Below are 27441 nucleotides of genomic sequence, written 5' to 3' on the forward strand. Positions count from 1 at the left end.
ATATCAGAATAGGCAAATTCTCTTGTCATTTACCTTTAGTTTTAAAAACCAAGTTCATAACAATAAATTTTTTTCACTCATTGGGTTATTCTTTTTTTCCAATCAGAGAACTTCAGCAGAGATTGTTTTAGGAAATTTGGTATCTATATCTATTGCATGCATAAACTGAATCTTAAAAAATGATTAATGAGATTGTTTTCCTTTTCTAAACAACTGAATTAAATTAAAAGCATGATCAAACTACTTGGCTGTACAGAAGTCGGTCATTAATACTGCTTAAAAAATGGAACAGGAAACAGCTGATTCAGAAGACATAGATATATATGGCCTCTGTAGACCTGAACTTGTCTGTCCAAAACCACATTGGAAGTTATTCCAATAGCACCAAGCAAAATGGTGACAGAGTAATTGACATTAAACAAGATAAAGGATATGTGTTCTTTGGCTATTATGTTAGCAACTAAGTACATTGAAATACTATCAGCCAAAAATATAATTTCCAAAAAGAACATTACAGATTTAATAAATGTTTGTGAGCTTTAAATCTTCTAAAGGTTTATTATGGCTGTAGGAGGAAAAATTAGACATTCTTGACTTTTCTCCTACCTCAGGCAGAGATTGCCTTGCAGTAAGGGGCACTGGGGAAGACTCCCTGACCCCAAGTCTCTCCCCCACCCACTGAAATTCCACCCTGACACTTCCACTAAGACCCTGTTAAATTATAAATAGGCTAGAAGAGAAACCATATTTGGCTTCAAGATGGATTCGTTTATAAAGTTTTTTGCTGAGAATCATTTCTGCTGGAGGAATGGTGAGGCTGGGAAAACACCAACATGTTGGGAGCCTGAAGTTGGAAGAAGAGAAAGTAAACAAGACGGGGGAGGAGAGAGGGTAAACATAAAAGGAACCATTCAGCGACCAAGAAAAACTTTACCTACTTCAACATTGTGTCCAGGGTCCATGCTGAACTTAGAAATACCTAAATTTAAATTCAAAATGGATGATGCTATAACATAACAGGCTGAAGGGGAAAATAGCAAAATGCTTGATGAAATGAGAAGGTAAAGATCACCAAGAACTCAGCTTTGATCTAAATTAAAGGCCAAAGATATTTCTGAGAAGCCTTCAGGTAAGTACATTAGACTTCCTCGCGGACAATTCTATTAGTTCCTCTTCACATATTGACCTTTTATTACTGGAGCTCTCTTTGGCACTTACACACTTTATCTTTCCACTCTTCCTAAAATTGCCTTCGCTTTGTGTCTGTGATACCAAACTTTTCTGCATCTTTTCCTACGACTGGTTATTCCTTCTCATTCTCCCCTGATTGTTGGTGCCTCTTTCTCTATACTATCTCTAGCCCCTGAAATACTGGTGCTTCTCATTTTCTCTAGAGGAAAGTTCATCTCTCCGAAAGCCATCTCATCCATGCTAGTAGTAGTTTTCTATTTTGAGCCCATTTATCTCCTCTGGAATATACAGTATATCCAGCTGCCTGTTGAACTTCTCTGCCTGAATGTGCTGGCTCCGAGTTATGCTCATTAATTTTCTCTGTTCTCTCTGGCCTCTTCTCCCCACTTCATCCCCATCCCATATTCCCCACAATCAGGAAAGGTACCAGCATCCAGTTGTTCAAACTGGAAATCTGGGAATCTAAGATTTCTACTACTACTACCCATTGGTCCAACTAATCTCCTTACTACTGTTTGTAACCTCCTCCTGACTGGTCTCTAGATTTCTTCTTTCTCCTATTCCAGGCTCCATCATAGATGAACCCTGACTCCTCTGCTCAAAATTCTTTGAAGGCTCCCTGTCTCCTGCATCATACTACATAAAACTATACTCACTTGCATGTCATTTATAATCCTTAATAATGTAATTTCTGATTATATTTTGATTTCCTCACTTCTCTTCTCCCACCCCTACTTCTGAATCAGCAATACCAAACTATTTTACACTCCCAGAACACACTCTATTCTTCTTTCCTATCTCTACTTGATATTCCTCTGCCTAGAAAGCTTCTCCATTACCCTTTGCAATCTCCTACTCATCCTTCATTTCTCAAATCAGGTGTTTTTTCTCTGTGAGGACTTCTTTAATTCTGCCCTATGGTTAGCCATATTTGTTCACTGAGCAGTCCCAGCACCTGGAAGAATGACCAGCACATAGTAGGTGCTCAATAAATATTTGTTGAATGAATAAATGTTGCTTATATTTATTGATATATCTGTTTTCCCACAAGATTATAAGCTGCATTATATCTGCAGTGACTAGCCTGGCAAAGTAGAACCTCCACTGTTGAGTGATTGAGCCAGGTAATATGAATTTCTACATTGTCTGCGATCTTTAGCACATTTTGAGTATTCTAAAATATAAAGTGAATTATGAGTAAAGTGTCAATAATATTCTAGTTAACTTTTAGAGAATTGATTTTATTTTGCTGAACAATCAACTCAAGCAAGTACACATTAAGGGAGAGAAGACAATATTGATAATGGCAAATGATTAATAATAAACTTAATTTATGTTGCAGTTTTGAGGTTGGAGAGTGCTCTTTGTACTTAACATTTTAATATGATAGTGACTGATGACCTAGAAATTCATAAAACATTAAACATATCTTGAATTCGTACTACAAAGGTCTGGCTATCTGGGCTCCCTTCTCTGTTCTCTGATCCTGACTTTAGACTGGGCATTATTTTCATCATCTCTATGTCTGATGCTAAAGAATAGCTTAACTTTATAGACAATGGAATTGGTATCTGTCTGCATACCTGAAGCAAGGTGTTAGTTCACAACTTCTGAAAAAGAATGTTTTGAAAAGCCTTCTTTTCTGAGAGTTTCTGCTGAGTTAGAGAATCAAAAGTCCTGCTTATTTTAATAGTAAAATAAGTAGTGTCCAACTTATAGGTCATATAAAGCCAGTTGAGGCCATAAAAAGCACATTTAACCTAGTATAGTGGAAATATTAAATGTGGATAATAAAATTGTAGAAAACTGTGGCTTCAATACCAGGAACTTTAAAAAAAAAAAAATCTCATAACACAATGTCTTAAATCCCAGTAAATAAGAATGTGTGGGTCTCAACCTGCGGTGAGGTTTATTGGCTCTTCTTAAGACCAAGAATGGAAGATTCACTCCCTTTGCCCCTGGGCTCCAAAGCCAACAACTAACAGCCTTCACTATAAAACACTTGGGCACTAATGTCAGGGCAAGTTTACTAAGCATCTGGTTGGTAACAGGACCTCTTACAGGAGCTGAGGATACAGCAGTGAAAAAAACAGACAAAAGCCCCTGCTTATCTGGAGCTTTCTCTCTTTCTCACTTTGCTTATTTCTTACTCAATGAAGATGGGAGAATCCAAATATTCTGATTCTATTCTCCATATTTGCAAGTATCACAGTCCTTAGGCTATGGCCGGGATCAGTGAATTCAGAATACTTCTTCCAGCTTCAGAGAGAGGCCCATGACTTAATTCTTAACACTATTTTTTTAGAGTGATGAGGGATGTCCATGAAGCAGCTTGCCAGAAAAGATCCAAAGCCTGTACTAAGAGGAGGCTTGTGGAGGAAATCGGTTAACTACTCTGATGAGGGTGGACAACGCTGTGAGAACAGACTTCTTGAAAAACATTATCCACTGAATAGGAAGCTGAGATGGGAGTGGGGGGGAATAAGTGTGCATTGTAGACAGCCTGGCTCTCTGCTTCTGCCTATGTGAGGCAATGAAAAACAGTAAAGTGCCCAGAGGAGCCTCATGCCCGTATGTCCTGGCCTCTGGAGTACTGAAGGTTAGAACTGCTGGGAGTCTAATCTAGAAGGAGCACAATCAGCACAGCGGCTCAGAGTGCTCTTTCCTCCCCATTTACAGATCAGCTAGGGCAGCCTCCAAATAACAGTTCATTGCCTGTTAATTGCCATTAATTGCCTTTAAGTCAAGTATTTAAAAGCGAAAAGTATTTTATGAAATTTTGCATACGTAAGTATTTGTAAATTGGGATTATCATTTCCGGAGTGTCTGTATTTAAACAGAGCTAGTAATCATGTGGAGAAAAAAAGTTGTGATGACTAGAGTTAAGTGCCCTGGTAACTAGAACCAGCCAACATAATGTTCTAAAGTACTTAACTTTTTTTCACTTAATTTATTTTACAGAGCACGAAAGTAACATTTTTATACTGAAATGCTTTTGATACAATTTCTTTCACATCATGTGCTGTGCAATTGAGGCAGTGGACTCCAGGAATCAGAAGGCAGTTCTTTTCCGTCACAGCTGGTATGTATTCACAATACAGACCTGCCTGGGTATTTCTAAGGAGAATATTCTTTTCATGATGAAACTGGAGTAATCTATTCTTGAGTAGAAAAGACCTGTATTTTCATGGACTGATAACTGAGCTGTTTCATATGATTTGATGTATTCTTAGAGATCAGAAAAATATCTGTCATAGATCTTTTCTGAAGATTAGGGCAATCAGCAAACTAGGGTTCTCTGATCTTCAGAGGAAACTATAAATACTGACTCCAAGATCACCCCCCAAAATTACTGTAAGTGACAAAAAGCCAAACTTAAACTTCATCTAATTGATACTCACTGTTTTCTAAAATTCAAGGAAATAAACTTTAAAAAAAAAATCTAAAAGAGGCTTAACTTAAACAGAACTCAAGGTAGTATGAGTTACTTCTAGAAAACAGAAGGAAGACCAAACCTGTATGGATTTATTTTAAATTGCATGATATTAGAGAATAAGAACTGTTTTTCTTATGTCACTTATGTTTTTAATATCAGTAGTTGCCATTTATTGAATGCTATTAAGTGCCTGGTATTGTATTAAGTGCTTTACATACAACATAGTAGAATGACTAAGAGAGCATGCTCTAGAGTCAGACTGCCTAAGTTTAAATGGCCATTTACTATCTATGTGATCTTGAGAAAATTACTGAACCTCTCGGCACCTATTTGTTCATGTGAAAAATGGGGATAATAATAGCATCAATATCACAGGATTGTTTGAGAGCTGAACGCATAGCATACCAGAGGCACTCAATACATTTTAGCAATTATTGTTATCTCACTTAAGGCATGTAGATAAAGAAAACCCCTGTTTTTTCTCATTTTATAGGAGGGAATATGAGGTAGAAGAAGTTAGGTTCCTTACAAAGGTCAATTATCTAGCTCAAACCCAGCATTGTTAAACTCTTAAGACTTTTGTCTTTATCCACCGTAGTTGAGCCTTGAACAACAAGGGGGTCCACTTAACATGTGCTTGGTCCAGTACTTGTGGGTTGAGAAACCCACATATACAGTGGGCCGTTCACACACACAGGTTCCTCAGGGCGAACTGGATTTAAGTATGCATGGCTTTGGGTATATGGTGTGTGGAGGTGTGTCCTACAACCAATCCCCCATGTATACCTGTATATATTGAGGGACAACTGTATTTGCCAAATACAATGGGGAAACTCAAATCCTTTTTGGATTTGGGCAGGGTACAAACAAATTACATAAACCTGAAATTAGTGATATTTCCCTACAAAGAGCCATTGTGTTGCCATCACAGTTGCCCAATTCACTTCTGATGGACTCATGGGGACATGGAATGAAATTTCATCCTACATGCATTTTTAGTTTATATCCTCAATCAATCATAACAAGAACTTAAACACAAAGTTATATGCATTTTGAAACTTTGTGGTTAAACAACAAAAAAGCTCAGAATATCACATTATAATTACTAATATATGTAGTTAACTCTTTTTTCACTCCTTTTTTCTTGGGTGGGGACAATTGTTTTATATGCCTACAAGAGATAGATGCTATCACCACTATAACTTCATGCATGGTCTGGATTCACAATTAAGAAGTTGAGTTTATGAGGGCAAACCTAAATCTATATGGATTTGGGCTGTTTAATTTATAGCCAGGATTATGTCTTTGACTACTTAGTACAATGCCGGATATGCTGTCGGAGCATAGAATAAATAATAACCACAATAAATGTGCTAGTGAACTGGTATAGAAGTTGCCAAGATTGATGGATCTCATTTGCTACCCTATATTATTCAACTCCAATGGAAATTACAATTTACTTGTAAGGAAACCTCATTTATTTAACTGCAATTTTGTTTTAAAGTTTCTCTTTCCCCTTTTGTTATTTATGTTTTTTTCAAGTTTGTTTTTCTTTTTAAAACATAATATTTCTTTGAGGGGGAGTTATACGATTTAGTTTTGTCTGGCAGCATGCCAAGTAGAAAACCCACTATCATCAATTTTCTTTCCAATAAAAGATGATGCTCAGAGTGGTAAACTTAAATTTCCATTCTAACCTCACAGTGTTGATGAGATTCTTAAATGCTACTAAATGGAGCAGGGTTGACACTGGGACAGAACACATTTTTATTGATGACAAGAGTAAACATTAAACCATTATATGTGATGATAACCAAACAAAGAAGAAAAGTTTAAAACCAAACAAAAGGATTTATTATTTAAGGGCATGTTTCCATAGAGTGGAGGATTATGGCTCTTTTCAAAGTATGTCTAGGGAAAAAGAAGCAATCCATGTACTTCTCCACTCCCAATTATATCTACTTGAGAAGTTCTAGAACCACTTGGAAAAGGATTCAGAAGCAACTCAAATAGTTGCCTCATTCAATTTTTTTCAAACTGTATTTTTAAAAAATGGTTGACAATCCCTCAAGAATCTGCTTAAAATAATGAATCTTCTTCCTATAAAAGTACATGAGCACAAAACTTTCATACAATTTCAGAAGGCTTCTGAGACCCTTGGAAGCCCATCTATGGATCCAGGTGACCCAGATTAAGAACCATATGTGTCTCAGGGGCATGATTTATCAGATCAGAATGCTGGCTAACTGGAATCAGTAGTCCAACTATAATGGAATTATTACCAATAGTAGCCACTTTACAGCTATAGTTTTTATGGATTTTAAAGCGCTTTCTCATATATGCGCTACTTGATTTATCAGCCTAAATAGCCAGCTAGGTAGATTAGGTCACAAAAAGAGTAATTGCCATTGAGCTCCTATTCTGTGCTGTGTTGCTTACCAATGTCTGATATCCTATTAGAGTTGTTTTGTATAAATAAAAATGTCCTTTCATAAAACATAAATATCTTTCATTAGTGAACAATGAATATCTGTTAGATCCTTTCCAATAAGAAACAAAATACTTAGGCTTCGAAGGCGTTAAGACAGACACCTAGATCAACAGTTCTGAAAATTTTATTGGGTGGAGGGGGGTTGGTGGGGGTGTTGCTGAGACTATTTCAGGAAGGTACATGAGGTCCTTCCTTTGCCAATTTATATATCTGTGTGAGTCTGGATTTTCTTCATACACTTCAACCAAAACAACATATTGCAACAGATTGGATGCAGAAGCAGTTATGAGAATCCAGCTGTCTTCTATTAAGACAGACATTAGGGAGATTTATAAAGATAGAAAACAATACCACTCTTCTCACTAATTTTTTTGTTTTGGAAAATAGAGTTATGTAAACTTGCAATGCATTTTTTTAAATTTAAAATGATTTTTATAAGTATTTTAAAATTTTATTTTAATTTCTAAATGGCAAATATCGATAGATATGACTCATGTAAACAAAGGCTTTTTGGAGTCCTCACCAAATTTTAGGTTTTAAAGGGACCCAGATACTCAAAAGTTTGAGAACCTGGTAAGTCTGAGAAGACAGATCTAGGTGGACAAGCAAGTGTAGGAGTGAGAGGGGTGTGATAGTTGGGGACTGCTGAGGACATTGTGTGTCTTGTGTTGGGGATAGGGTTTCTTGAAAAGTGTTAAAAGTGGACAGGGAAAGATGGTGTGAACAGGCCCCGTCTACTTTCTTCACTTTGCTTGTAGCCTGTCCTAAACACAGCTGTCATGGCAGTGCAATGTATAGAAAGAGGTCACAGAAATGAGTGGAGTTCAGAATCCTAAAACTAGCAAAGACAACTGCAAGGTTAGTGAAGAATTTTGAAGTTGCTTCTTTTTCTCCAATGAGAATAGAAATCATTTTTAGAGTTCTGGTTACTTTTTTGCCAGATGATAAAAACAAGATTTGTTAATTATTAGATTTTTTTAGTATTTGTTAGTACATTTTTTATCTTTTGGAATACCATTTCCTGGGGAGAAAATCTCAAAGGGGACAAAATCGGTAGGAGTTAGAGGGAAACCTAATGTACTCCTCAAAATGTATGCCTTAAAATTTAACATTTACTTACTGTGCACTAAACATTGTGCTACAGAGTTTGCTGTGGTATGGGGAAAACAGTCTTGACCTTGGAATGAGAAAAACTGTTTCAAACTATTTACTTGCTATATCGTTTTAGTAATTTAACCTCTCTTGAGTCTTATTTTCTTATCTATAAATGTGGGTAATAATATATATCTTGCAAGGTTGTTAGGAATTAAAAAGAGATAACCTGTGTCACCAGGACCCCATAGTGCATTGTAGGTCTTCAATGAGTAGCCTAGAGAGTGCTAGTGAAGGGCAACGATAAATCTAAATGCAGAAGTAAGACTTTGTAGAGAAGCACTTTAAAAACACAAGACGGAAAAGGTCTAACGTGCCAGTGTCACTACAGATGTATTTAGAAGTGTTACGGGGATCTAAGGGAAGTACAGGTCACACTTGTCGGGCGAAGGGGAAGAGATTTAGGGAAATTGGAGCGTGTTGGAAGAAGACTCCCTTCCTCTCCTCGACTCCCCCCTCCCCGGGTCGACTCCAGCCAAGCACTGGGGCCGGCTACACCCTCCATCCCCCGCTTGAGACGTCGAACGGCCTCCCACGGCTTCCACGCCAGACTGCAAGAACTCTGCATTCCAGCCTTGCGACACATTCCAGGAACCTTGAACGTGAGCACCTACTTGGCCCCGCACCCGCCCCTTGGCTGGGGTCAGCCGCAGGAACTTGGCGCCCACCCCTAGGCAAGCTCCACGCCGATCTCAAGTGATCTCTAAGCAGAGGCATGTGGGGTCCGGGTAGGGGTTGGAACTCCCAAGTTCTCAGCCTCGGCCACCCACTCTTCCTTTACACACAACCAACGTCAGCCGCCCAACTTGCTCCTACCCCACCCGTGGGCCAGCGCCGAGGCCTCGGAGAGCGAGCAAGCTCCTCCACCGGCCCCGCTCTCCGGCCCCCGGGAATCCAGCGGCCGGCGTTCGCGCGCTCGCTCATCGATTGGCACTGCCTTGCTCCTCGGGCTCCAGTCGCGGGGAAACCGGCCCCGAGACTGAGAAAGTCCAGCGGAGCGCGGGGCGGGAACCTGGGAAGGCGGGCCAGGGGATTGCCGATCGCACGGATGAGCGCGCGCTCAGTCTGGCGGGTGGCGGCGCCGGCTAGCTTGTGCGGCGCGAGGCCAGAGTCCCGCGTTCGCCAACCCCTCGCCTCAGGGCCGGCGCGCGCGCTGCCTGCCCTTGCCCCGGGAGGGCTGCCCGCGTGAGGCTCTCGCGCCGCCCGAGGTGGGAGCGGGCGAGCGGCTGAGCGAGGGCCGGAGGGAGGGAGCGCGCGCGAGTGGCGGCCCCTCCCCTCCCCCTCCCGCCGCCGCGGAGAGCGCAGGGAGCAGCCGGGGGCTTGGCGGCGGCGGCGGCGGCGGCGTCTAGCCCCAGCTCCTCCTCCCCTCCTCCTCCATCTCTCTCCATCTGCCGTGGTTATGGCCCGTCGCTGGAGCACAAAAGAGTCTCCGCGGTGGAGGTCTGCGTTGCTGTTGCTTTTCCTGGCTCGGGTGTACGGTAAGTGTCCGGGTCCCTGCGCCCCGCTGACCGAACAAAGCTGGGGCGATCCGCACCCCGAGGCCTCCAGGACGGGGGTTCCCCTAGAGAGCCGGAGGAGACCCTGGCGGCCGGCGGGACAAAGACCTGGCGAGGGGTGGATGCGGCAGAAGGAGTGTCCACGTACAGAGATGCTTTCGTCCGCTCGCCCACCCCAGACCCTCAGGGTGTTGGAGAGAGGCTGGGGGTCCCGGCCGGGAGGGCCCTGTGGGAGCGAGGGGGGACGGGCGGACTTCCCGAGCTGGGCTCGAGGGTCCCGGCGGCCGCCTCCTCTAGGACTCATAGCCCCTTGCACAATCCACACACACAAAGATGTATGACTGTGAGAGAAAGAAGGGGAGGTCGCTCTGCCGCTGCCGGGACGGTCCTGCCACCCCCTCCCTACCCTTTGGGGTTAGGAAGTTCTCGCCACAGTGAAATTCCCACCACACCAACCCCTCCTCTTACCCTACTCCCTGGAAAAGCACCCTGCTGGTCCTCCCCACTCCTCAACCTGGGGGCCAGACTCTGTGGATCCCGGGCATGCAGGATCCTGTTAGTTCCCCTGGAGCAGCTCGCGGGAGAAGGCCAGAAAATAGTTTCCAGCCCCACCTCAATCTCTCCCAAATAGGCTGTGCATGTCTGTCTGACTCCTAGCTTAGTTGTCATTTCACCCATCGTTGTCCGCTACTGTTGTCACTGTTGTTTTATTGGAGTTGGTGTATCGGGTTAAAAACACCTCCTTTCAGGTTAAGAGAAGGCTGAAGACTATGTGTGAGGACTAAGCTTGATTTTGCGTTGGGGTCAGAACAAGAGCTACATGGAATTAATTGGAAAGAACAGTCATCTCTTGAGAGGATTGAGTTCCATTTCTGACTTCACCGTTCCTTAGTTCATCAGTTAAACACATTGAATAGGTATTTCAGAGAACACAGTTAACCTTTCCTTTTTGGAGTGTTGCTTTGATTTCTCCAGAAGGAAATAATTAGAAGTTACCATTATTTGGTATATTTTACTTATAAAAAGTCTAAGTCATTTGCCACAAACACTGATTCAAATAGTATTAATATAATGGTGGTGGCGACAGGATTCAGTCAATATGTAATTCATCAGCAAGTATCTGTTTTACAAGCATTTATCTATGGAATCAAATGTGGTGGTAGCTTTTAAAGTCTGAGAAATGTCACTAAATGAAGAATTTAATGAACTTAAATTGGCATTTACTGACAGCCAAGAAATAGTAGTCTTTTGTGTAATTCAGGATGCGTTGCTCCCTTACCTGATTATTATTAGTTTTGTTTTGGGAAGGACAGTGGTTTGGTCCATATTTGATGTGGTAATTGCCAATGGTGTGCTTGTGTGTGACCATAAAACCCAGTGCATGACTTTTGATTGTTAGTTGCATCAAATAGATGTGATTCCTGCTTGCCTGATGACTTGTGGGTTTGGGTCTACACCAGAGATCAATAAGCCATTATGTTGTTTCTTCTAGTCTGAAGGTAGGTACAGTTCTGCTCTAAGTTTGGTGTAAAATGGCCCAGGAGAAAGGAGAAAGTGAGAGGAGTCTTAAATTTAGAGTGATTAGGATTGTCCCGCTCTATCTTCTTAATCAGAGTTGAATTTCTGTGATGTCTGATCAGAATAGATAAATAAATGGGCTCTTCTTTTGTTAAAACCTATGTCATTAGTGTTTAAACTAAAAGTCTTTTGCCTCTAAGAATAAGAGGCGGTGAACCTAGTAATTTGCTTGGTGTGTTCTTTTGTACTTGTACACAAAGTGACTTTATGGTAGGTGCTTATCAAGTTTATCTTTTGGGAATTTGTGTTCAGTTAGGAATTGTTAGTAAGTAAAGATTGAAACTCCTTTTTCCAACAGCATAGACCCAGATTATAAAACTATTAGGTGATTACGCCAGGTTGATGTCTCAAGGCACAGCAAGTTTCAAAGTATAAGAAAAAAGGAGGTAGTGAGCCAGGCAGAACATTAAACTAAATCAGCAGAGACTAAAGGAATTCTTCACCCTGCAACTGGGGAAATCTTTACAGCTGCATTTTTTTGTCCTGTTGTGCCTCTCTAACCATATGTGGGTTTATATTAGTGGAAAAAAAGCTATAACAATAGTATAGGGGGATATGGTTCTGTAACAATAGTGGAATTTGGACAACTTGAGTATGTAGTAGTTGTAATGTGTAGTGGATACATCCTGAGAAATAGCTTATAACCTTGAGCTTCTTAGAACAGATATTGGCAGTAATTTATGAAACTTTGCCCTTCACGGTCAAGATGTATTTTTTTTAATGGCTTCAAAAATAATTAGAAGGCTCTGTTAAAGCAGCTGAATATTCAGAATCACTCTTAACATAGAGAAACAGATTGATTGGCCAGTATTTAGGCAATTCCAATACTAATTCCTCACAGAGCTACTCTTTCTTGTCTATTAACTGTGAAATTAAATGGCTCCAAGATGTGGTTTGAATCTTGGAAACATTTGATATACCTTTTTTAAAAAAATTAATTATTTTGGTGTTCATACTCTTCATATGACCATTTTAGTGGACTACCATGTGTGGCTATTATAGTTTCAAATTACTGAATAAGAGTCTTACTTGAAATTTTAAATGGTGATACAGAATACAGTTAATGTTTTCTAGACTACCACTAATTATCTTTTAGAGGCTGCTATATCTTAACTGCACTGAATGTGCCTAAGAGTTAGGAACAAGTAAAGGTTGACCTCTGTCTTCTTGAGAAGTTTGAAGCGATAAGAAAATTAGTGGTGGCAACCAAAAGTTTTGCTAGATGTTGTCCTAGGCCTACTGTAAGAGGAGAAGTGCTTTGTCATTTTTCACTTAGGGAAGTCTGGCTTTTACAAATGTATGGAAGTTTTCAAAACCTCTGTCTCCTACTTAATAGAAGCTGTTAGTCTTGCTCAGCTCGCTAACCACAATTTGATAATTCTGATAGTTTCATTGCTTTATCTTGTCCACTTCTGTTTATCTTCCAGATCAGTGTTTTCTTTTACTCAAACTCACCCTTAAAATACACATTGCTCTGGATACTGTATACATAGAGAACAAAATAAAGTTCACGAAATGGTACTCACCCTTACTTACTACCTTTGGTGTACTCACATATCTTCTGTTTATTTTTCCTCCATCTTACCCTTTCTTTCTTTGTTTGCTGGCCTGGACTCATTAAATTAATTTTGGACCCTCTAATAGATTGCAGTCCTTATTTTGAAAAATACTGCTCTAGATGAAGCCTTAAAATGTAATTTAGAATGTTTGTTGTGTTTATATATCATTTTATAATTGTCTTGATTGAAGATGGTTTGTTTTTGTTTACTTGCTGCTAGAGCATTTGGTAGCACTAGGAACTCTTCCTGGCGTATTCTGATTGATTTGTGATAAAACTCATTTTAAAACTGTTTTTCAGCTTATTACAGTCAAGAGTCTTTACTGTGCACAGTACTGTTCTAGATGTTGTGGTAGCATAAAATGCTTTTTTTACTCTTGCATGTATCTAATGGATGAATCTTTTCCTACAAATATTATGGAACATTCAGTAGCACTTTATAAATTTCCAGTTTACAGGTAGAATAGAAGTTCCAATTTTAGAAAGGTTGTACAAGTAACTGGAACATGAAAAAAAATCTAAATCAGATACCAATTACTTCTGAAAAAGTCAAGCTTGATTACATAAAATACATTGAATAAAACTGAATTAATTGCTTAACATAAACCCCTCATTGAGTTCAGAATCTAAATTATATCCATATCCTTGGGAGAATATGAAGATACGCAGCATATTCCACAAAATTCTAGATGGTTATCAGTTAGAAAGTATTAAGTGACCACTTTTAGAGGGATAAGCTATATTCTAGAAAGAGTATGAAGGAGATTTGAATGATGTTTGGTAAATGATTTAGAAGATTTCTAGAAAGTAAAATATCATTTGAAGAACATAAAAGGTATGTTAGGCTAAAAAGTGAGCAGAAGTTAAAGAAAATGTTAAGAGTTATTTTTGTGGTTAGAAAATTTAAAGCCAACTTAAGGCAACAAGGATACCTTTCGTGTTTCTGATTTGAGATGTTGTTGGTTTTTGGTTTGTGTGTATTTTTTTTTTTTTTTGGTACATTTTACCAGTGATATTAAAATTCAAAGAATGAAAGTGAAGTAAAAAATATATTAAATATAGATGAGATTTATATAGATCTAAGTAAATAGAAAACGTTTTGCTTTCAGAATTTTAGAATGAGTATTAATCCTGTTCTTGCTGCAAGTCCTTATAGGTAAAGGAAGGTTGTTCTAAATTTAGGAATTGAAGTTGAATTGATGATCTCTAATTTCTAAGGTTACCTTTCCCTTCTGTTTCTCCTCCTTATCTCCTCACCACCTGCCCCCTCCTTTTTGAGAGAGGTGGACAATAGATGTATACTTCTTATTCCCATTTTCTAAAATTTAGGATTAGATCCTGCAAATACAAGTTACCAATCTACCTGTTCAGGTACATGTCATCAGAATCTCTTTGTAAGTAGGTTCAAATAATATATTTAGTTTCTATACTGAATTAGCTTAGGGAATTCCCACTGTATAAGCTATAAAAAGGAGGAAAGACAACTAACGTTTATTGAATAAGTTTATAGCATTTATTAAGTTACAGGTATTGTGCTTGATCTTTATTCATTGCCAGTTAATCGTCAGTGGGTCTAATTTATAATCCTATAATTTACAATCCTATAAGGTATTTATTCCTTTTTTATGAAAGAGAAAATTGAAGCTCAGAGACAGTGTGACTTATCAAACCACTAGAAAGTAGTAGACTCACCTAATCCTGTCTGTCTCTTCACTTATTAAATCATTAGCAAATATTTGTTGAGTACTTCCTTATTCTGGCACTGTGCTAGATACAACTTTATGGACAGTTTCTGCCCTCATGAAGCTTAAAGGCCAATGAGTAAGTTGTAAAGAGTGCTCTAACAGAAATGAACAAGGGGCAGAAATAATGAATAATAGAGCAATTAGGGGAAGAGTTCTTTGAGGAGGGGACATTTATAAGATCTGATGGATAACTAACCATGTTACAGTTGGCATAAGAGAGCTTTGCCTATAGGAAGAGCACATGAAACACCCAGAATCAGAAAGAGTTGAAATGAAATAGCTGGTGTGTAGCAAGTAAATAATGAATCAGTGAAATCAGCATAGTTGTCATAAGGGAGAACGACAAGGTGAGGTTAGAGTGATATGCAAAACTCAGGGCTTTAGAATCTGTGGTAAAGAGTTTGAGTTTTATTGTAATTATAACTATTGAAGAGATTTAAGATATGACATAATGTGATTTATGTTTTGAAGCCTTCACTTTTGCTACTATGTTGATTATTGTTGTGAAGGCTGTCCAAGAGTAGCCATGGGATGATCAATTAGGATTTTTTGGCTGTAATCCAAATGAGAGACACAGGCTCTTGGACCAGGGTAGTAGTAGTAGAGATAGAAGAACATAAATTACCCTTTTAATAGACAAAAAAGGAATACTTCTCTTGTTACAAGAGGGAAAGAAGAAAATATTGGTGTGAGTGTATATAGATCTGTAGGTTTTGGGGTGGGAAGGAGATGATATCTGATTGTTCCTATTTTCTCAAAGTAATATGACATGAGATCATGAGTGAAGAGGAGGAATGAGAAGTTGAGAGTGATTTCTTTTGTCTCAATTCAGTAGAACAGTTTAGACCCTTAGAAAGTTAAGTTTCTATTATTTAATCTAGAATAGAGAAGGCTAAGAACACTCAGTGCAAGAAGTGATAATGTGGTGAATAGTTGTACAACATAACAAGAATGGATGAGGATTTACAAGGGGAGAAAAGAAGGTTCTTTGGAGAATTCAGTTCTAAGGGCAGTCATTTTTGTCAATGAGATAGATAAGTATAGAACATAACATTCTACAGTGTTCTGAGAATATTTCAGGCAAGAAGCAAAGGGTAGACAAAAGCTAGATTTCAAATACCTGTTTGCCCAACGTAAGTGCTTTATACTAAGTAGTCAATAGAGATTGCTTTCTGTCTTTGGAAGAGTGAAGAATATATTGAAAGATTAGTGAATTTCAGAACGTATTTGGAAAAATTGAGCTTTTACCTCTTTTTTCTGAATTGGGTAGTTTTTTTACAGAAGGTATGACTTTAGTAGATCCCCAAACTTCAAAGTAAATAAAACAAACAGAACAATTGTTTATAGTTTTCTATAATTTTCTTCTTAAACTGTCCTAGTATCAGTTTGGTGAAGATGTGAAATTTTTATGCTCATGTCCTTACCATGAATGAAACTAACTTGTTACCTCCCTTTAATTCACTTACGTTTCAGTTTATAGAGAAATGAAAAATGGTGGTAATCTTTTAATATTAGGATTAAATGGAGCACAGTAGGATGTTTAGTAGTTGGAATTTACCTTTTCAAATATAAGAAAGAGAGTAAGCCTTTTATTATCTGACTTAATTTTATTAATAGTTAAAGCATCTTTTCGATTTTATTTATGTTGGAGAAAATATAAGATGAATCTTTGGTATATTCTAAGATAGAATTCAGTTTCTTGAAATTATTATTGCCTGTTCTAATAACACCAAAACCTTTTACTAATAGTTAGAATGCAGAACACCTTTACCAAAGGAGGCCATGATTAATCCTCAAAATATCTCTGTGAGGTAGATAGTATTAGAAAGAAACTGAAGTTACAGAGTAATAATCTTGCCTAAGGTTCCTGTCTCTCTGCTGCTGTTTTCTTCATGTAGAGGCCCATTATTTTTTGTCCACATGATTATAACAGCCCCCAACTAGTCTTGGTTCTAGTCGTGTCCCAATTCAGTCATATAACATAGCAGCAGCCACAGTAACTTTTCCAAAGTACAGATCTGATACTCTGATTTCAGATTGAATAAATCTTTCACTTTTTACTAACGTACAGATCTGATTGTGTACTTTTTTGCTTAAAACCCAACGGTAGTTCCCTGTTCTTAAAATACAAGCATAACTAACTGGAGCCTTTATGAGCTATTTTTAACCTTTCTGCCTCATCTCCTGTCACTCTCCTTCACACTGCCCTTCCTTCTCCCCTATAGCGTGTTTCTGTCATACCCTTCTCCCCTCTAACACGTTTCCGGCATACTGAACTTTGTGTCTCCTGGCCTTTGCACACCATTCCTCTGCCTAACTTTTACCTTTCTTCCTCCACCACTTTCTTCACTAGGCTTCCTCCTGCTTTTACTTTGGTTTTTCTTTAGATGCCGCCTCGTTTGGGGAGTCTTTCCTGGTTCCTTAAAACTAGGTACCCTTCTTAGATGCATCTTGGATATGTAATGTGAGCCTCAAAAGTAAATCATATATGTAGTTTTAAATTTTCTAGTAGCCATGTAAAAAAAAAAAAGAAAAACACGTGAAATTAATGTTAATATATTTAATCCAGTATATCTGAAATAATATCATTTCAGCATGTAGTGAATAGAAAATAATTATTAATGAGCTATTCTGTTTTGTGTTTTTCATATTAATTCCTCAAAATCCAGTGTGTTATAATAATCCCATCTCAATTTGACTAACCTCTTTTCAAATGCTCAGTAACCACTTTGTAAAACGGTGTCTATTAAACTGTGTAAACATGCCCCGTGGCCCAGGAATTCTACTCCTAGGTATGAACTCAACAGAGGTGGGTACATAATGTATACCAAAGACATGTACAGGAATATTCATGCTATGAATATAGCATCCTTATTTGTTATAGTCCCAGACTAGAAACAACCCACATGTCTACCAGGCATAGAAGAAATGAATAAATGTGGTATATTCACATAAGGGAATACTGTTCAGCAGCATTTCTCAAACTTTTGGGTCTCAGACTCTAGTTATTGAGAAATCCAAAGAACGGTTTTTATATAGGATATATATATATATATATATATACATATATATATATATAGAGAGAGAGAGAGAGAGAATTAGAAATTAAGATTGAGAAACTGTTAAATTTAGCATCCATTTAAAATGACAACAAGAAGCCCATTACATGTTACCATAAATAACCTATATGCTCAAAATATGTAAAATGACAAATAACTTTATTTTCCAAAGCAAAAAATAATTTAGTATAAAGAGTGGCTTTTTTTTTTTTACATTTTTGCAAATTACTGTAAGGCCAGAGTTATGTGAGTAAAACGTACTTTATTTAATGCCAGACAATACTTGTTTAATAAATGATTTCATGTATCCAGAAATGAAATTAATTACTTATGTGATTCCTATTGTTGAACTATTTTTGCATTCGGGAATAGGCCATACCAAGTTGCCAATGACATATTTTAATATGCTGGAATACATTTACTGGTATTTTTTTAGACTTTGCATTTGTGTTTATGAGTTCAGTCTATAGTCAGTCTTAGTTTTCTTACTCCCTCCACCCCTTTTCTTTCTTTCTGTCCTATAACCTAAACTCTCCCCTCCTGCATGATTTTCATATCTATTAATACATTTTTTAGATGCACTTGTAATCTTTTGTTAATTGTTGATTTCAGTGGTCAGGAGTAGCATGAGAGATTTTGGTGTTCCGGTTGTGATTATTTTGCTTTTTGAGATTAGGAAAGGAGAGGTGTTTGTTTAGGAACTGTAGGTAATGTGGTTAAACTAAGCAAGATAATAGAAATGAGCCTATAAGAAGTAGATCCCTTCTTATGAATGGGCCTTAGGGCTAAATAAGCTAATTATATACCTTAGTGGAGTTGGTTTGTTTGGTCCTATGAGTAGTGGAACTCAAATCTAAAGGCAGGAGCTGTGGGGGATAAAACGGAGATGCTAAATGAGGATTAAGCTCAAGTTAGGGGTAGCACTCCTGTTTTCTGTCAGTTGGGTAGGTACATCGAGTTTGTTGGGGGTGACACTTTAAGACCAAACTAGTTTTCTTAAAAAGTAGCAGCCATAGAGTTAATCAAAATGTGTCTCCTGTACTGTCTAAAAGCCATGACCTAGCATTATTACTAACATGATTACTTGTACCTAAGTACACTCAAGTACAAAGGGTGGAGGATTAAGGGGAAGGTACTACTACTGATGCTGTTGGAGTGGATCACTATGGTTTAGGGACCATATGAAAAATACAAATGAGTATAGAAAAAAATTGCATAAATGTGCCTTGGAGTAAACTCTACATTACTTTTTCTACAACATTATAATAAGCGAATGAGTATTTGATTTGATTGGTATATACGGGTGGGCTAGAGAGAATTAGAATACGTGATTTATTTCTGCTTTTCATATTTATTGTTTTATTCTTTTATTCCCTGATCTAAGTAGGGGGCTAGCTACAATAAATAGAAATAATGTTTTTTAAAGGTTTATTAGAACTCTCCTCTAAAAATGTATGTGTACGATACCTTTGAGAAAATAAGTCTTAAATTATCTTTGCACCTTCTTCCTCTTTAACTTAGTTTTGAATTTAAATTAATTTATATTTCCTAGAATATTGTTATTTCATCTATATTTCTATATTTGGTTTGAAGTTATGTTACATTCTATTAAAAATATTTTTTACGCTTGTGATTATATCACCATAGTCATTTCTAATACACATCTGTCTATCTGTCATTCTTTTCTTGAATAGACTTCTCACAGATTTCTCTATTTTAGATGTTCTCAAAGAACCAGCTCTTGGTTTTATGGTGTACTGATTTCCTTGTTTTCTATTTTATTAATCTCTTCTTTTAAATTAATTGTTTTGTTTATTGTGTTGGTTTTCTAGCTTTTAAAGTGGTTGTTTAGTTTGTTTACATTTTTTAATTTTATTTTTTAAATACAGTAAAATTGACTTTTTTTCCTTTCGGTGTAAGGTTATGTGAATGTTAACTAACGTGTTCCCATTGAACAATTCCATCACTCCAAAAGACTTCATTTTGCTATTTGTTTACACTAGTGGTACCCTCACCCCACCCATAATTCATGATAATCACTGACATGTTCATGACCATAGTTTTGTCTTTTTAAAAATGTCATATAAATGGAATTGTACAATACATAACCATTTGAGACTGGCTGCTTTTACTCAGCATGATGTCTTTGAGATTCATCCACATTATTACATGGATCAGGAGTTTTATTTCTTGCCATTGTATGGATGTACCACAGTTTTTCAGTTCACCTGTTGAGGAACATTAAAGTTGTTTTCAGTTTTGGACTATTTTAAATAAAGCTTCTATAAACATTCGTGCACAAGTTTTTGTGTGGACATAAGTTTTTATTTCTGTAGGATAAATAGTAGTATTGCTAGGGCCTAAGTTATATATGCTTAACTTTATAAGAAATTACCAAACTATTTTCCAGAATGATTGTATCAGTTTGTGAGAGAATTCCAGTTGCTCTGCATCTTCTCTAGTACTTAGTATTGTCAGTATTTTTATTTTTGTCATTCTAAAAGGGATGGTAGTGATAGCTTGTTTGATTTGAAATTGCGTTTTTTAATGGCTAATAATATTGAACATCTTTTCATATACCTTTGCCATCTTGTCTTAAGTATTCCAGTCTGTTACCCATTTTTAATTAGATTGTTTTTTTTACTAAGTTTTCAGAGATCTGATACCTATATATAAAAATATATAGGTATATTCTGATTCTGTAGTTTGTCTTTTCATTCTCTAGACAGTGCCCTTGGCAGAGCAGAAGCTTTTAAATTTGATGGGTTCAATATATCAATTTTTTATTTTAGGAATTGTGGTTTTGGTGTCATTTCCCAAAACTCTTCACCTAACCCTACATCACAAAAGTTTTTTTTTTCTCTAAAAGTTTTAGAATTTTATGTTATACATTTAGATCTGAGATTCATTTTGATTTATCTTTTTATAAGCTGTAAGGTTTAAAAAGAGGCTCCATTTTTGCATTTGAATAACCAATTATTCCAGTACCATTTGTTGAAGATTTTCCTTTTTCCATTGAGCTGCCTTTTGCACCTTTATCAAAGATTACATGGCCATATTTGTATGAATCTATTTCTGGACTCTCTATTCTCTTCCATTGTTCTGTGTCTGTCACTTTGCCATTACCACCCTGTCCTGATTACTGTAACTTTATCATAGATCTTAAAACTGGGTAATGTAATCCCTTCAGTCTTATTCTTTGTTAAAATTGACTTAACTACTCTAATTCCTTTCTCTTACATATATATTTTAGAATCAGCTTGTCTTTATAAAATATCCTGCTGGAACTTTGATTGGTATTATGTTAAATTTATGGATCGCTTTGGGAAGAATTTATATTTTTACTATGTTAAGTTTTCTAATCCATGAATATAGGGGTTCTCCATTTATTTGGGTCTTTGATTTCTTTTGTTAGTATTTTATAGTTTTCAGCACATACATAGATGCTGTGTGTGTTTTGTTAGATTTATAAATATTTCATTTGGGGAGAGCTATTGAAATTGATAATTGCTTTTAAATTTTGACTTTTAATTGTTCTTTGCTTGTATATGTAAAATGGGATTGACATTTGTGTGTCATCTTATATGTTGCAACTTACCTAAACCTCACTTATTAGTTCAAGGAGTATTTGTGTAGATTTCTTTCTAGTTTTCTACATATTGTATCATCTGTAAATATGGACAGTGTTATTTTTGTCTTCCCAAACTATGTACCTTTTATTTTATGGGGTTTTTTTTTTGTCTTGTTTTATTGGCTAAGACTTTTAGTAATATGTTGAGTATGAGTGGGGAGTAATATGTTGAGAGTGCTTGCTTTGTTTTCCATCATTGTGGGAAAGTATTCTATTTCCACCATTAAGTACATTAGCTGTAGGAGTTTTGTAGATGTCTTATATTAAGTTGAGGAAGTTCTTTTCTATTCCTAGTTTACTGAGAGTTTTATCATGAATGGATGTTATATTTTGAAAAATGCTTCTGCATCTACTTATGTTATTTGATTTTTCCTTTTAGACTGTTAGTATGATAGATTACATTGGTTGATTTTCAAATATTTAGCATTTCATTCTCAGGATAAACCACTTGATCAGGTTATAGTATGCTTTTTTAAAAAAATAACAATTTTCTCTAATTAACTTCAACCTTTTAAAGTGTATAATTCAGTCATTTTTAGTATATTTAGAGTTATGCAACCATCCCTGCTATCTAATTCCAGAATATTTGTATTGGCCTAAAAGGAAACCCTTTACCTATTTACTAACAATCATTACCCATTCTTCCTTCCCTCTAGCCTCTGGCAACCACAAATCAACTTTCTGTCGCTATGAATTTGCCTATTCTGGACATTTCATGTAAATGAAATCATCCAATATGTGGCCTTTTTTGTCTAGCTTCTTTCATCTGGCATAATGTTTTCATGGTTCATTCATATTGTAGCAGTACTTAATTCCTTTTGATTGGCCAAATATTAATAATATTCTGCTGTATTGATATACTTTGTCCATCAGTTGACAGACATTTGGGTAGTTTTCACTTTTTGGCTATTATGAATAATGCTGTGAATATTTGTGTCCAGGTTTTTGTGTGTACATATATTTTTTGTTCTCTTAGGTATGTACATAGAGTGGAATTGCTGACTCTTAAGATAACCCTACATTTACCTTTTGAGGAACTCCATACTGTTTTCCAAGCAATAGTACTATTTTACATTCCCCCTAGGTATGTGTGAGGGTTCCAAATTCTCACCTCCTTGCCAACACATATTAGGATGGTTACAATCAGAAGACAAACATGTCTGATTGTAACCATCCTAATGAGTGTGAAGTGATGTCTCATTGTGGTTTTGATTTGCATTTCCCTAATGAGTTGATGTTGAGGTTCGTTCTTCTTATGTGTTTATCGGTTATTTGTGTTTATTCTTCGGAGAAATGTCTGTTCATATCCTTTGCCCAATTCTTAATTGGTTTATTTGTCTTTTTGTTGTGGAGTTAAAAGTTCTTTACACATTGTGCATATTACCCCTTTATCTGATAAAATGATTTGCAAATATTTTATCCTATTCTGTGGTTTGTCTTTTCACTTTCTTAATGATGTTTTTGAGGCACAAGTCATTTCAATTTTGAGACAATCCAATTTACCAATTTTTTTCTTTTGTGGCTTGTGCTTTTGGTGTCATATTTAGGACACCAATCCAGGATCAGGAAAGTTTCCTAATCCAGGATCAGGAAAGTTTACTCCTGGTTTTGGTTTTTTGTTTGTTTGTTTGTTTTTTTGCCCCAAGAGTTTTATAGTTTAGCTCTTACATTCAGGTATCTGATTCATTCTGACCTATTTTTTTTGGATATGATGCGAGGTTAGGGTCAAATTCATTCTTTTGCATGTAACTTCCTGTTGTGCCAGCATTATTTGTTGAAAAGACTATTCTTTCCTTCATTTAATTTTCCTGGCACCCTTTTGAAAATCAGTTGACTGAAATTGTGAGAGTTTCCCTCTCATCTCAGTTTTATTTTACTGATCTATCCCTATGCTAGTACCACACTATCTTCATTACTATAGCTTTGTAGTAAGTTTTGAGATTAGGAAGTGTGAGTACTCCAATTTGTTCTCCTTTTTCAAGATGGTTTAGCTATTCTGTCCTTGAATTTTCATATGTATTTTAGGATTAGTTTATCAATTTCTGGGCAGCAGGAGGCAACTGGAATTTTGATAGGGATTGCATTGAGTCTATAGAGCAATTTGGCAAGAATTGCTATTTTACCAATTTTAATCTTCCTGATCCATGGATATGGGGTGTCTTTCCATTCATGTAGGTCTTTAAATTTCTTTCAGCAGTGTTTTGTAGTTTCAGAGTATAAGTTTTGCCCTTCTTTTGTTAAATGTATTAATATTTCATTCCTTTTTATGCAGTTGTAAGTGGAATTGTTTTCTTTTTTTTTTTTTTTTTTTTGAGACAGAGTCTCGCTTTGTTGCCCAGGCTAGAGTGAGTGCCGTGGCGTCAGCCTAGCTCACAGCAACCTCAAACTCCTGGGCTCGAGTGATCCTTCTGCCTCAGCCTCCCGGGTAGCTGGGACTACAGGCATGCGCCACCATGCCCGGCTAATTTTTTATATATATATCAGTTGGCCAATTAATTTCTTTCTATTTATAGTAGAGACGGGGTCTCGCTCTTGCTCAGGCTGGTTTTGAACTCCTGACCTTGAGCAATCCGCCCGCCTCGGCCTCCCAAGAGCTAGGATTACAGGCGTGAGCCACAGCGCCCGGCCCTGGAATTGTTTTCTTAATTTGATCTCAGATTGTTGTTTGTGCATAGAATACATTTTTCTTGTAGTCTGTGACCTCATTGAACTTGTTTGTTAGCTCTAATAAGTTTTTGTGAATATATTAGGATTTTTTATAAACAAGGCATATCTGCAAACAGAGGTAGTTTTACTTCCTCCCTACCAATTTAGATGGCTTTTTTCCCTTGCCTAATTGCCATGGCTAAAACCTCTAGTACCTCTAGTACAATGTTGCAAAGAAGTGGCAAGAGTGGACATACTTGTTTTTACTCGTAATCACCTTTAAAATGATTGAATTAAGCTATTTTGGTATCATCCAAGCTGGGAGGATGAAGGATGATACTTGGGAACCTATTATATTAATACTATCCTTTGTCTTTTATTCATATTTGAAATTTTATATAATAAAGCAAAAAAAAGTGTTAAAATACTTACCAAAACCAGTTGCATTGAAGTCTGCAATCCCATTCTCAATAATTATTTTGATACCTTAAATTCTCTTCTCCCTCTCTCTTACTGTTTTTGTTTGTTTGGTTGGTTCGTTTTGGGTTTTTTGGTGTGTGTGTGTGTGGGGGGGATGTCCTGTGTTAGTTTTCTTGAAATCTTTAATTGATTTTTATTTTGCCAAACTACATTCTTGAATTGTATTCTCTCTCTTTCTCCCTCCCTTCCCTGCTTCACCAATCAAGAAATATGTATGGGTTGTATGGATAGCATCTGAAAATGTTTATTTTGTGCTCATACTTGAAAAGTAGTTTGGACATAGAGTTCCAGGCTCCCATATTTCCTTTCTGAATTCTCTGTATGTTACTTTATCAGCTTATAACTTGAAGTTACTCTTTGGTTTTCATACCTTTGCTCTTCTAAAAGCTTATAAATTCCTTTTTAATTTGGACAGTTTTTGCCAATATTTATCTATGGACGTACTTCCAGTCATTATTACTGTTTGCTATTTGGTGGGCCATTTTATCTGAACATGATATTTTTCTAAAATATGTATGCATGAATAATATGTATATACATATTGTTGGTATGTATGCATATATATATATGTCTACACATGCATATGTGCTTTAAATCCCTTTTATCCTATAAATTACCTCATTTTAGAACTTATATTAAGTGAATATTAAATATCATTGCTTTATTTTTTGTTTCTTAGGTTTTTATATCCTTGTCTTTTTATTCTATAAAGATTGTTTAGTTAGGTCTTCTGAGTTATAATTTGTCTATAATATGTCTATTTACAAATAATTTTCTTTTTTTATAATGACAATGTTGTTTTTTGCAATTAGCTGTGGGAGCTGATTTGTCTTTCACCTTCTCCAAGAACTCCCTCTCTGCCCTGTTTCCTACTCCCACTTCACCCCTGAGAATATGGTAAGAACCGTAGGTCTTTTTCTTAGAAATAATCCCCATATGCACATTCATAGAAAATTTTTTATATAATGTTCTAGAACTTCTAAAAGCTTGCTCATGAACTCTAGATTCTTGCTATTCAAAATGCTCCTCTTCTGGAACCAGCTGCGTTGGTACCACCTGGGAAGTTGTTAGAAGTGCATAATCTCAAGCCCTGCTTCAGATGCTTAGTTAGAATCTCCATTTTAACAAGATCCTCTGTGATTTATTTTATATTCAGGTTTGAGAAGCACTGTTGTAAAAGGTTGGAAACCCCTATGGTGTGTATGTTATCTATTATATATTGATTATTTTACTTTTTAAAAATATTTCTAGAATGTCATCTAGAGCACTTTTTAAAAAAATCATATAATTTTTGATCACAAAAATTATAAAGTAGAGATATTTTGAAGTAGTCACAGTACAATATAATGTTTGAATAGCAAGCTATGCTATATGAAGTAGCAGTAGACAAGGAAGAACTGATGTGTAAGCTCATAATTCTTGCAATAATAGCAAACATTTACATAGTAGTTACTATGAGTCAGACAGCATTCTAATCACTGTGTGTTTGTGTATGTACATGTGTTTGTATATATATGTCTAAGTCCATTTAGACTGTTATAACAACATTCCATAAACTAGGCTTATAAACAAAGAAATTTATTTCTCACAGTTCTGGAGTCTGAGATGTCCAAGATCAAGGCACTGGCAGATTCATTGTCTAGTGAAGGCCCCTTTTTGATTCATAGACATCACTTTCTAGTTGTGTTCTCACATGGTAGAAGGGGCTAGCTAGTTCTCTGGAGTCTCTTTTATAAGGACACTAATCCCCTTTTTGAGGGCAGTGCTCTCCTGACCTAATCACTTCATAAGGTTTAAAGGTCCCACCTCCTAATATTAGTACTAATAGTATAACCTTAGAGGTTAGGGTTTCAACATAGGAATTTTGAGAGGACACAGACATTCAGACTATATGAATATATGTATTTAGATACACAGAGAAACTCATTTATCATAACACATCCTATCACCCTAGATACTGTTTTACAGATAAGGAAACTGAGGCATGGAAAAGTTAAGTATCTTAGCTAAGGTCACATAGTAAATGGAAGACCTAGAATTTGAGCCCAGATAGCATGGCTCTACAATCTGTGCTATTAACCATTGCACTATTCTGCTTCTTTGTAGTTTTACTTAAACACCATCCCCCAAACTCAGTGCAGGTCATAAGCAAGCTGATTAACTCCTGATACATTTATTTTTTTAAAGTCATTGCTAGAACTCATCTGTTTGTGGTGCTGATACATTAGCCAGAGAGGCCAGATCATTAATGCTTTCTGAATTAATTTTGGTTTGCTATTAATTGAGATTTCTAAATGGCAAGAAGCTAGGTTATTGGATTTTATGCCACCTACCCTCAAGGTTTGTTATAAGGCTGTTAAATAACTTATGCAAATGCTTTTTACATTAAATGTTAATTTTCTTCCTTTCTCAGTACATATCTGGACAAAAGATAATTTATAGAAACAGTAACTGTATGGCTAAAAAAATTAGAAACAAAGATTAACTTCAAAGCAGTCAAAGAAATGCAAATAAGTACCACCTAACAATTTAGTAAATATATACAAATCAAATTGTTTTATCAAATGTTCAAAAAAGGCACAAAAGTAAAAATATGATTAGGGTTCAATGACATAAGCATTCATACTTGACTGGTAGAAACTGTAATCTTTGCCGATGGGTTTACTGGTATTATTTGACATATCCTAAGCATTTTTCCATGTCACTTTTTCTTTATCAACTATTTCCCAATGTTGAGTATTAGATGGTTTAATAGTTTACTGTTTTGTTCGCATGTATAAATAATGCTGTAATTGACATAACTTTATTTTTTGTTTGAATTTTTATTATTCTCTTTATGATTCATAAATGTAGAATTACTGGGTCAAAGGTTGGAATATCTTCAAAGATCTCAATAAAACTGAAAATAATACCTAATTTGTATTGAATGTTTACTATGTGCTAGTGATTGCTCTGATGCTTTATATATATATATAATT

The 27441-nt window shown here is 36.5% G+C and overlaps 1 protein-coding gene across 2 annotated transcripts in view; it reads left to right on the forward strand.

Moving 5' to 3' along the window:
- The first annotated feature begins 9332 nt into the window (after nt 1–9332).
- Nucleotides 9333–27441, forward strand: part of LRP12 (LDL receptor related protein 12) — a 72050-nt gene continuing 53941 nt past the window's right edge. For both annotated transcript variants that reach the window (XM_012784255.2, XM_012784258.2), the window contains exon 1: nt 9333–9748. In XM_012784255.2, the coding sequence (XP_012639709.2) occupies nt 9670–9748 (79 nt within the window). In that variant the 5' untranslated portion in view covers nt 9333–9669. The remainder of the gene's footprint in view (nt 9749–27441) is intronic.

Source organism: Microcebus murinus, chromosome 7 (genome assembly GCF_040939455.1).
Source record: "Microcebus murinus isolate Inina chromosome 7, M.murinus_Inina_mat1.0, whole genome shotgun sequence".
NCBI lineage: Eukaryota > Metazoa > Chordata > Mammalia > Primates > Cheirogaleidae > Microcebus > Microcebus murinus.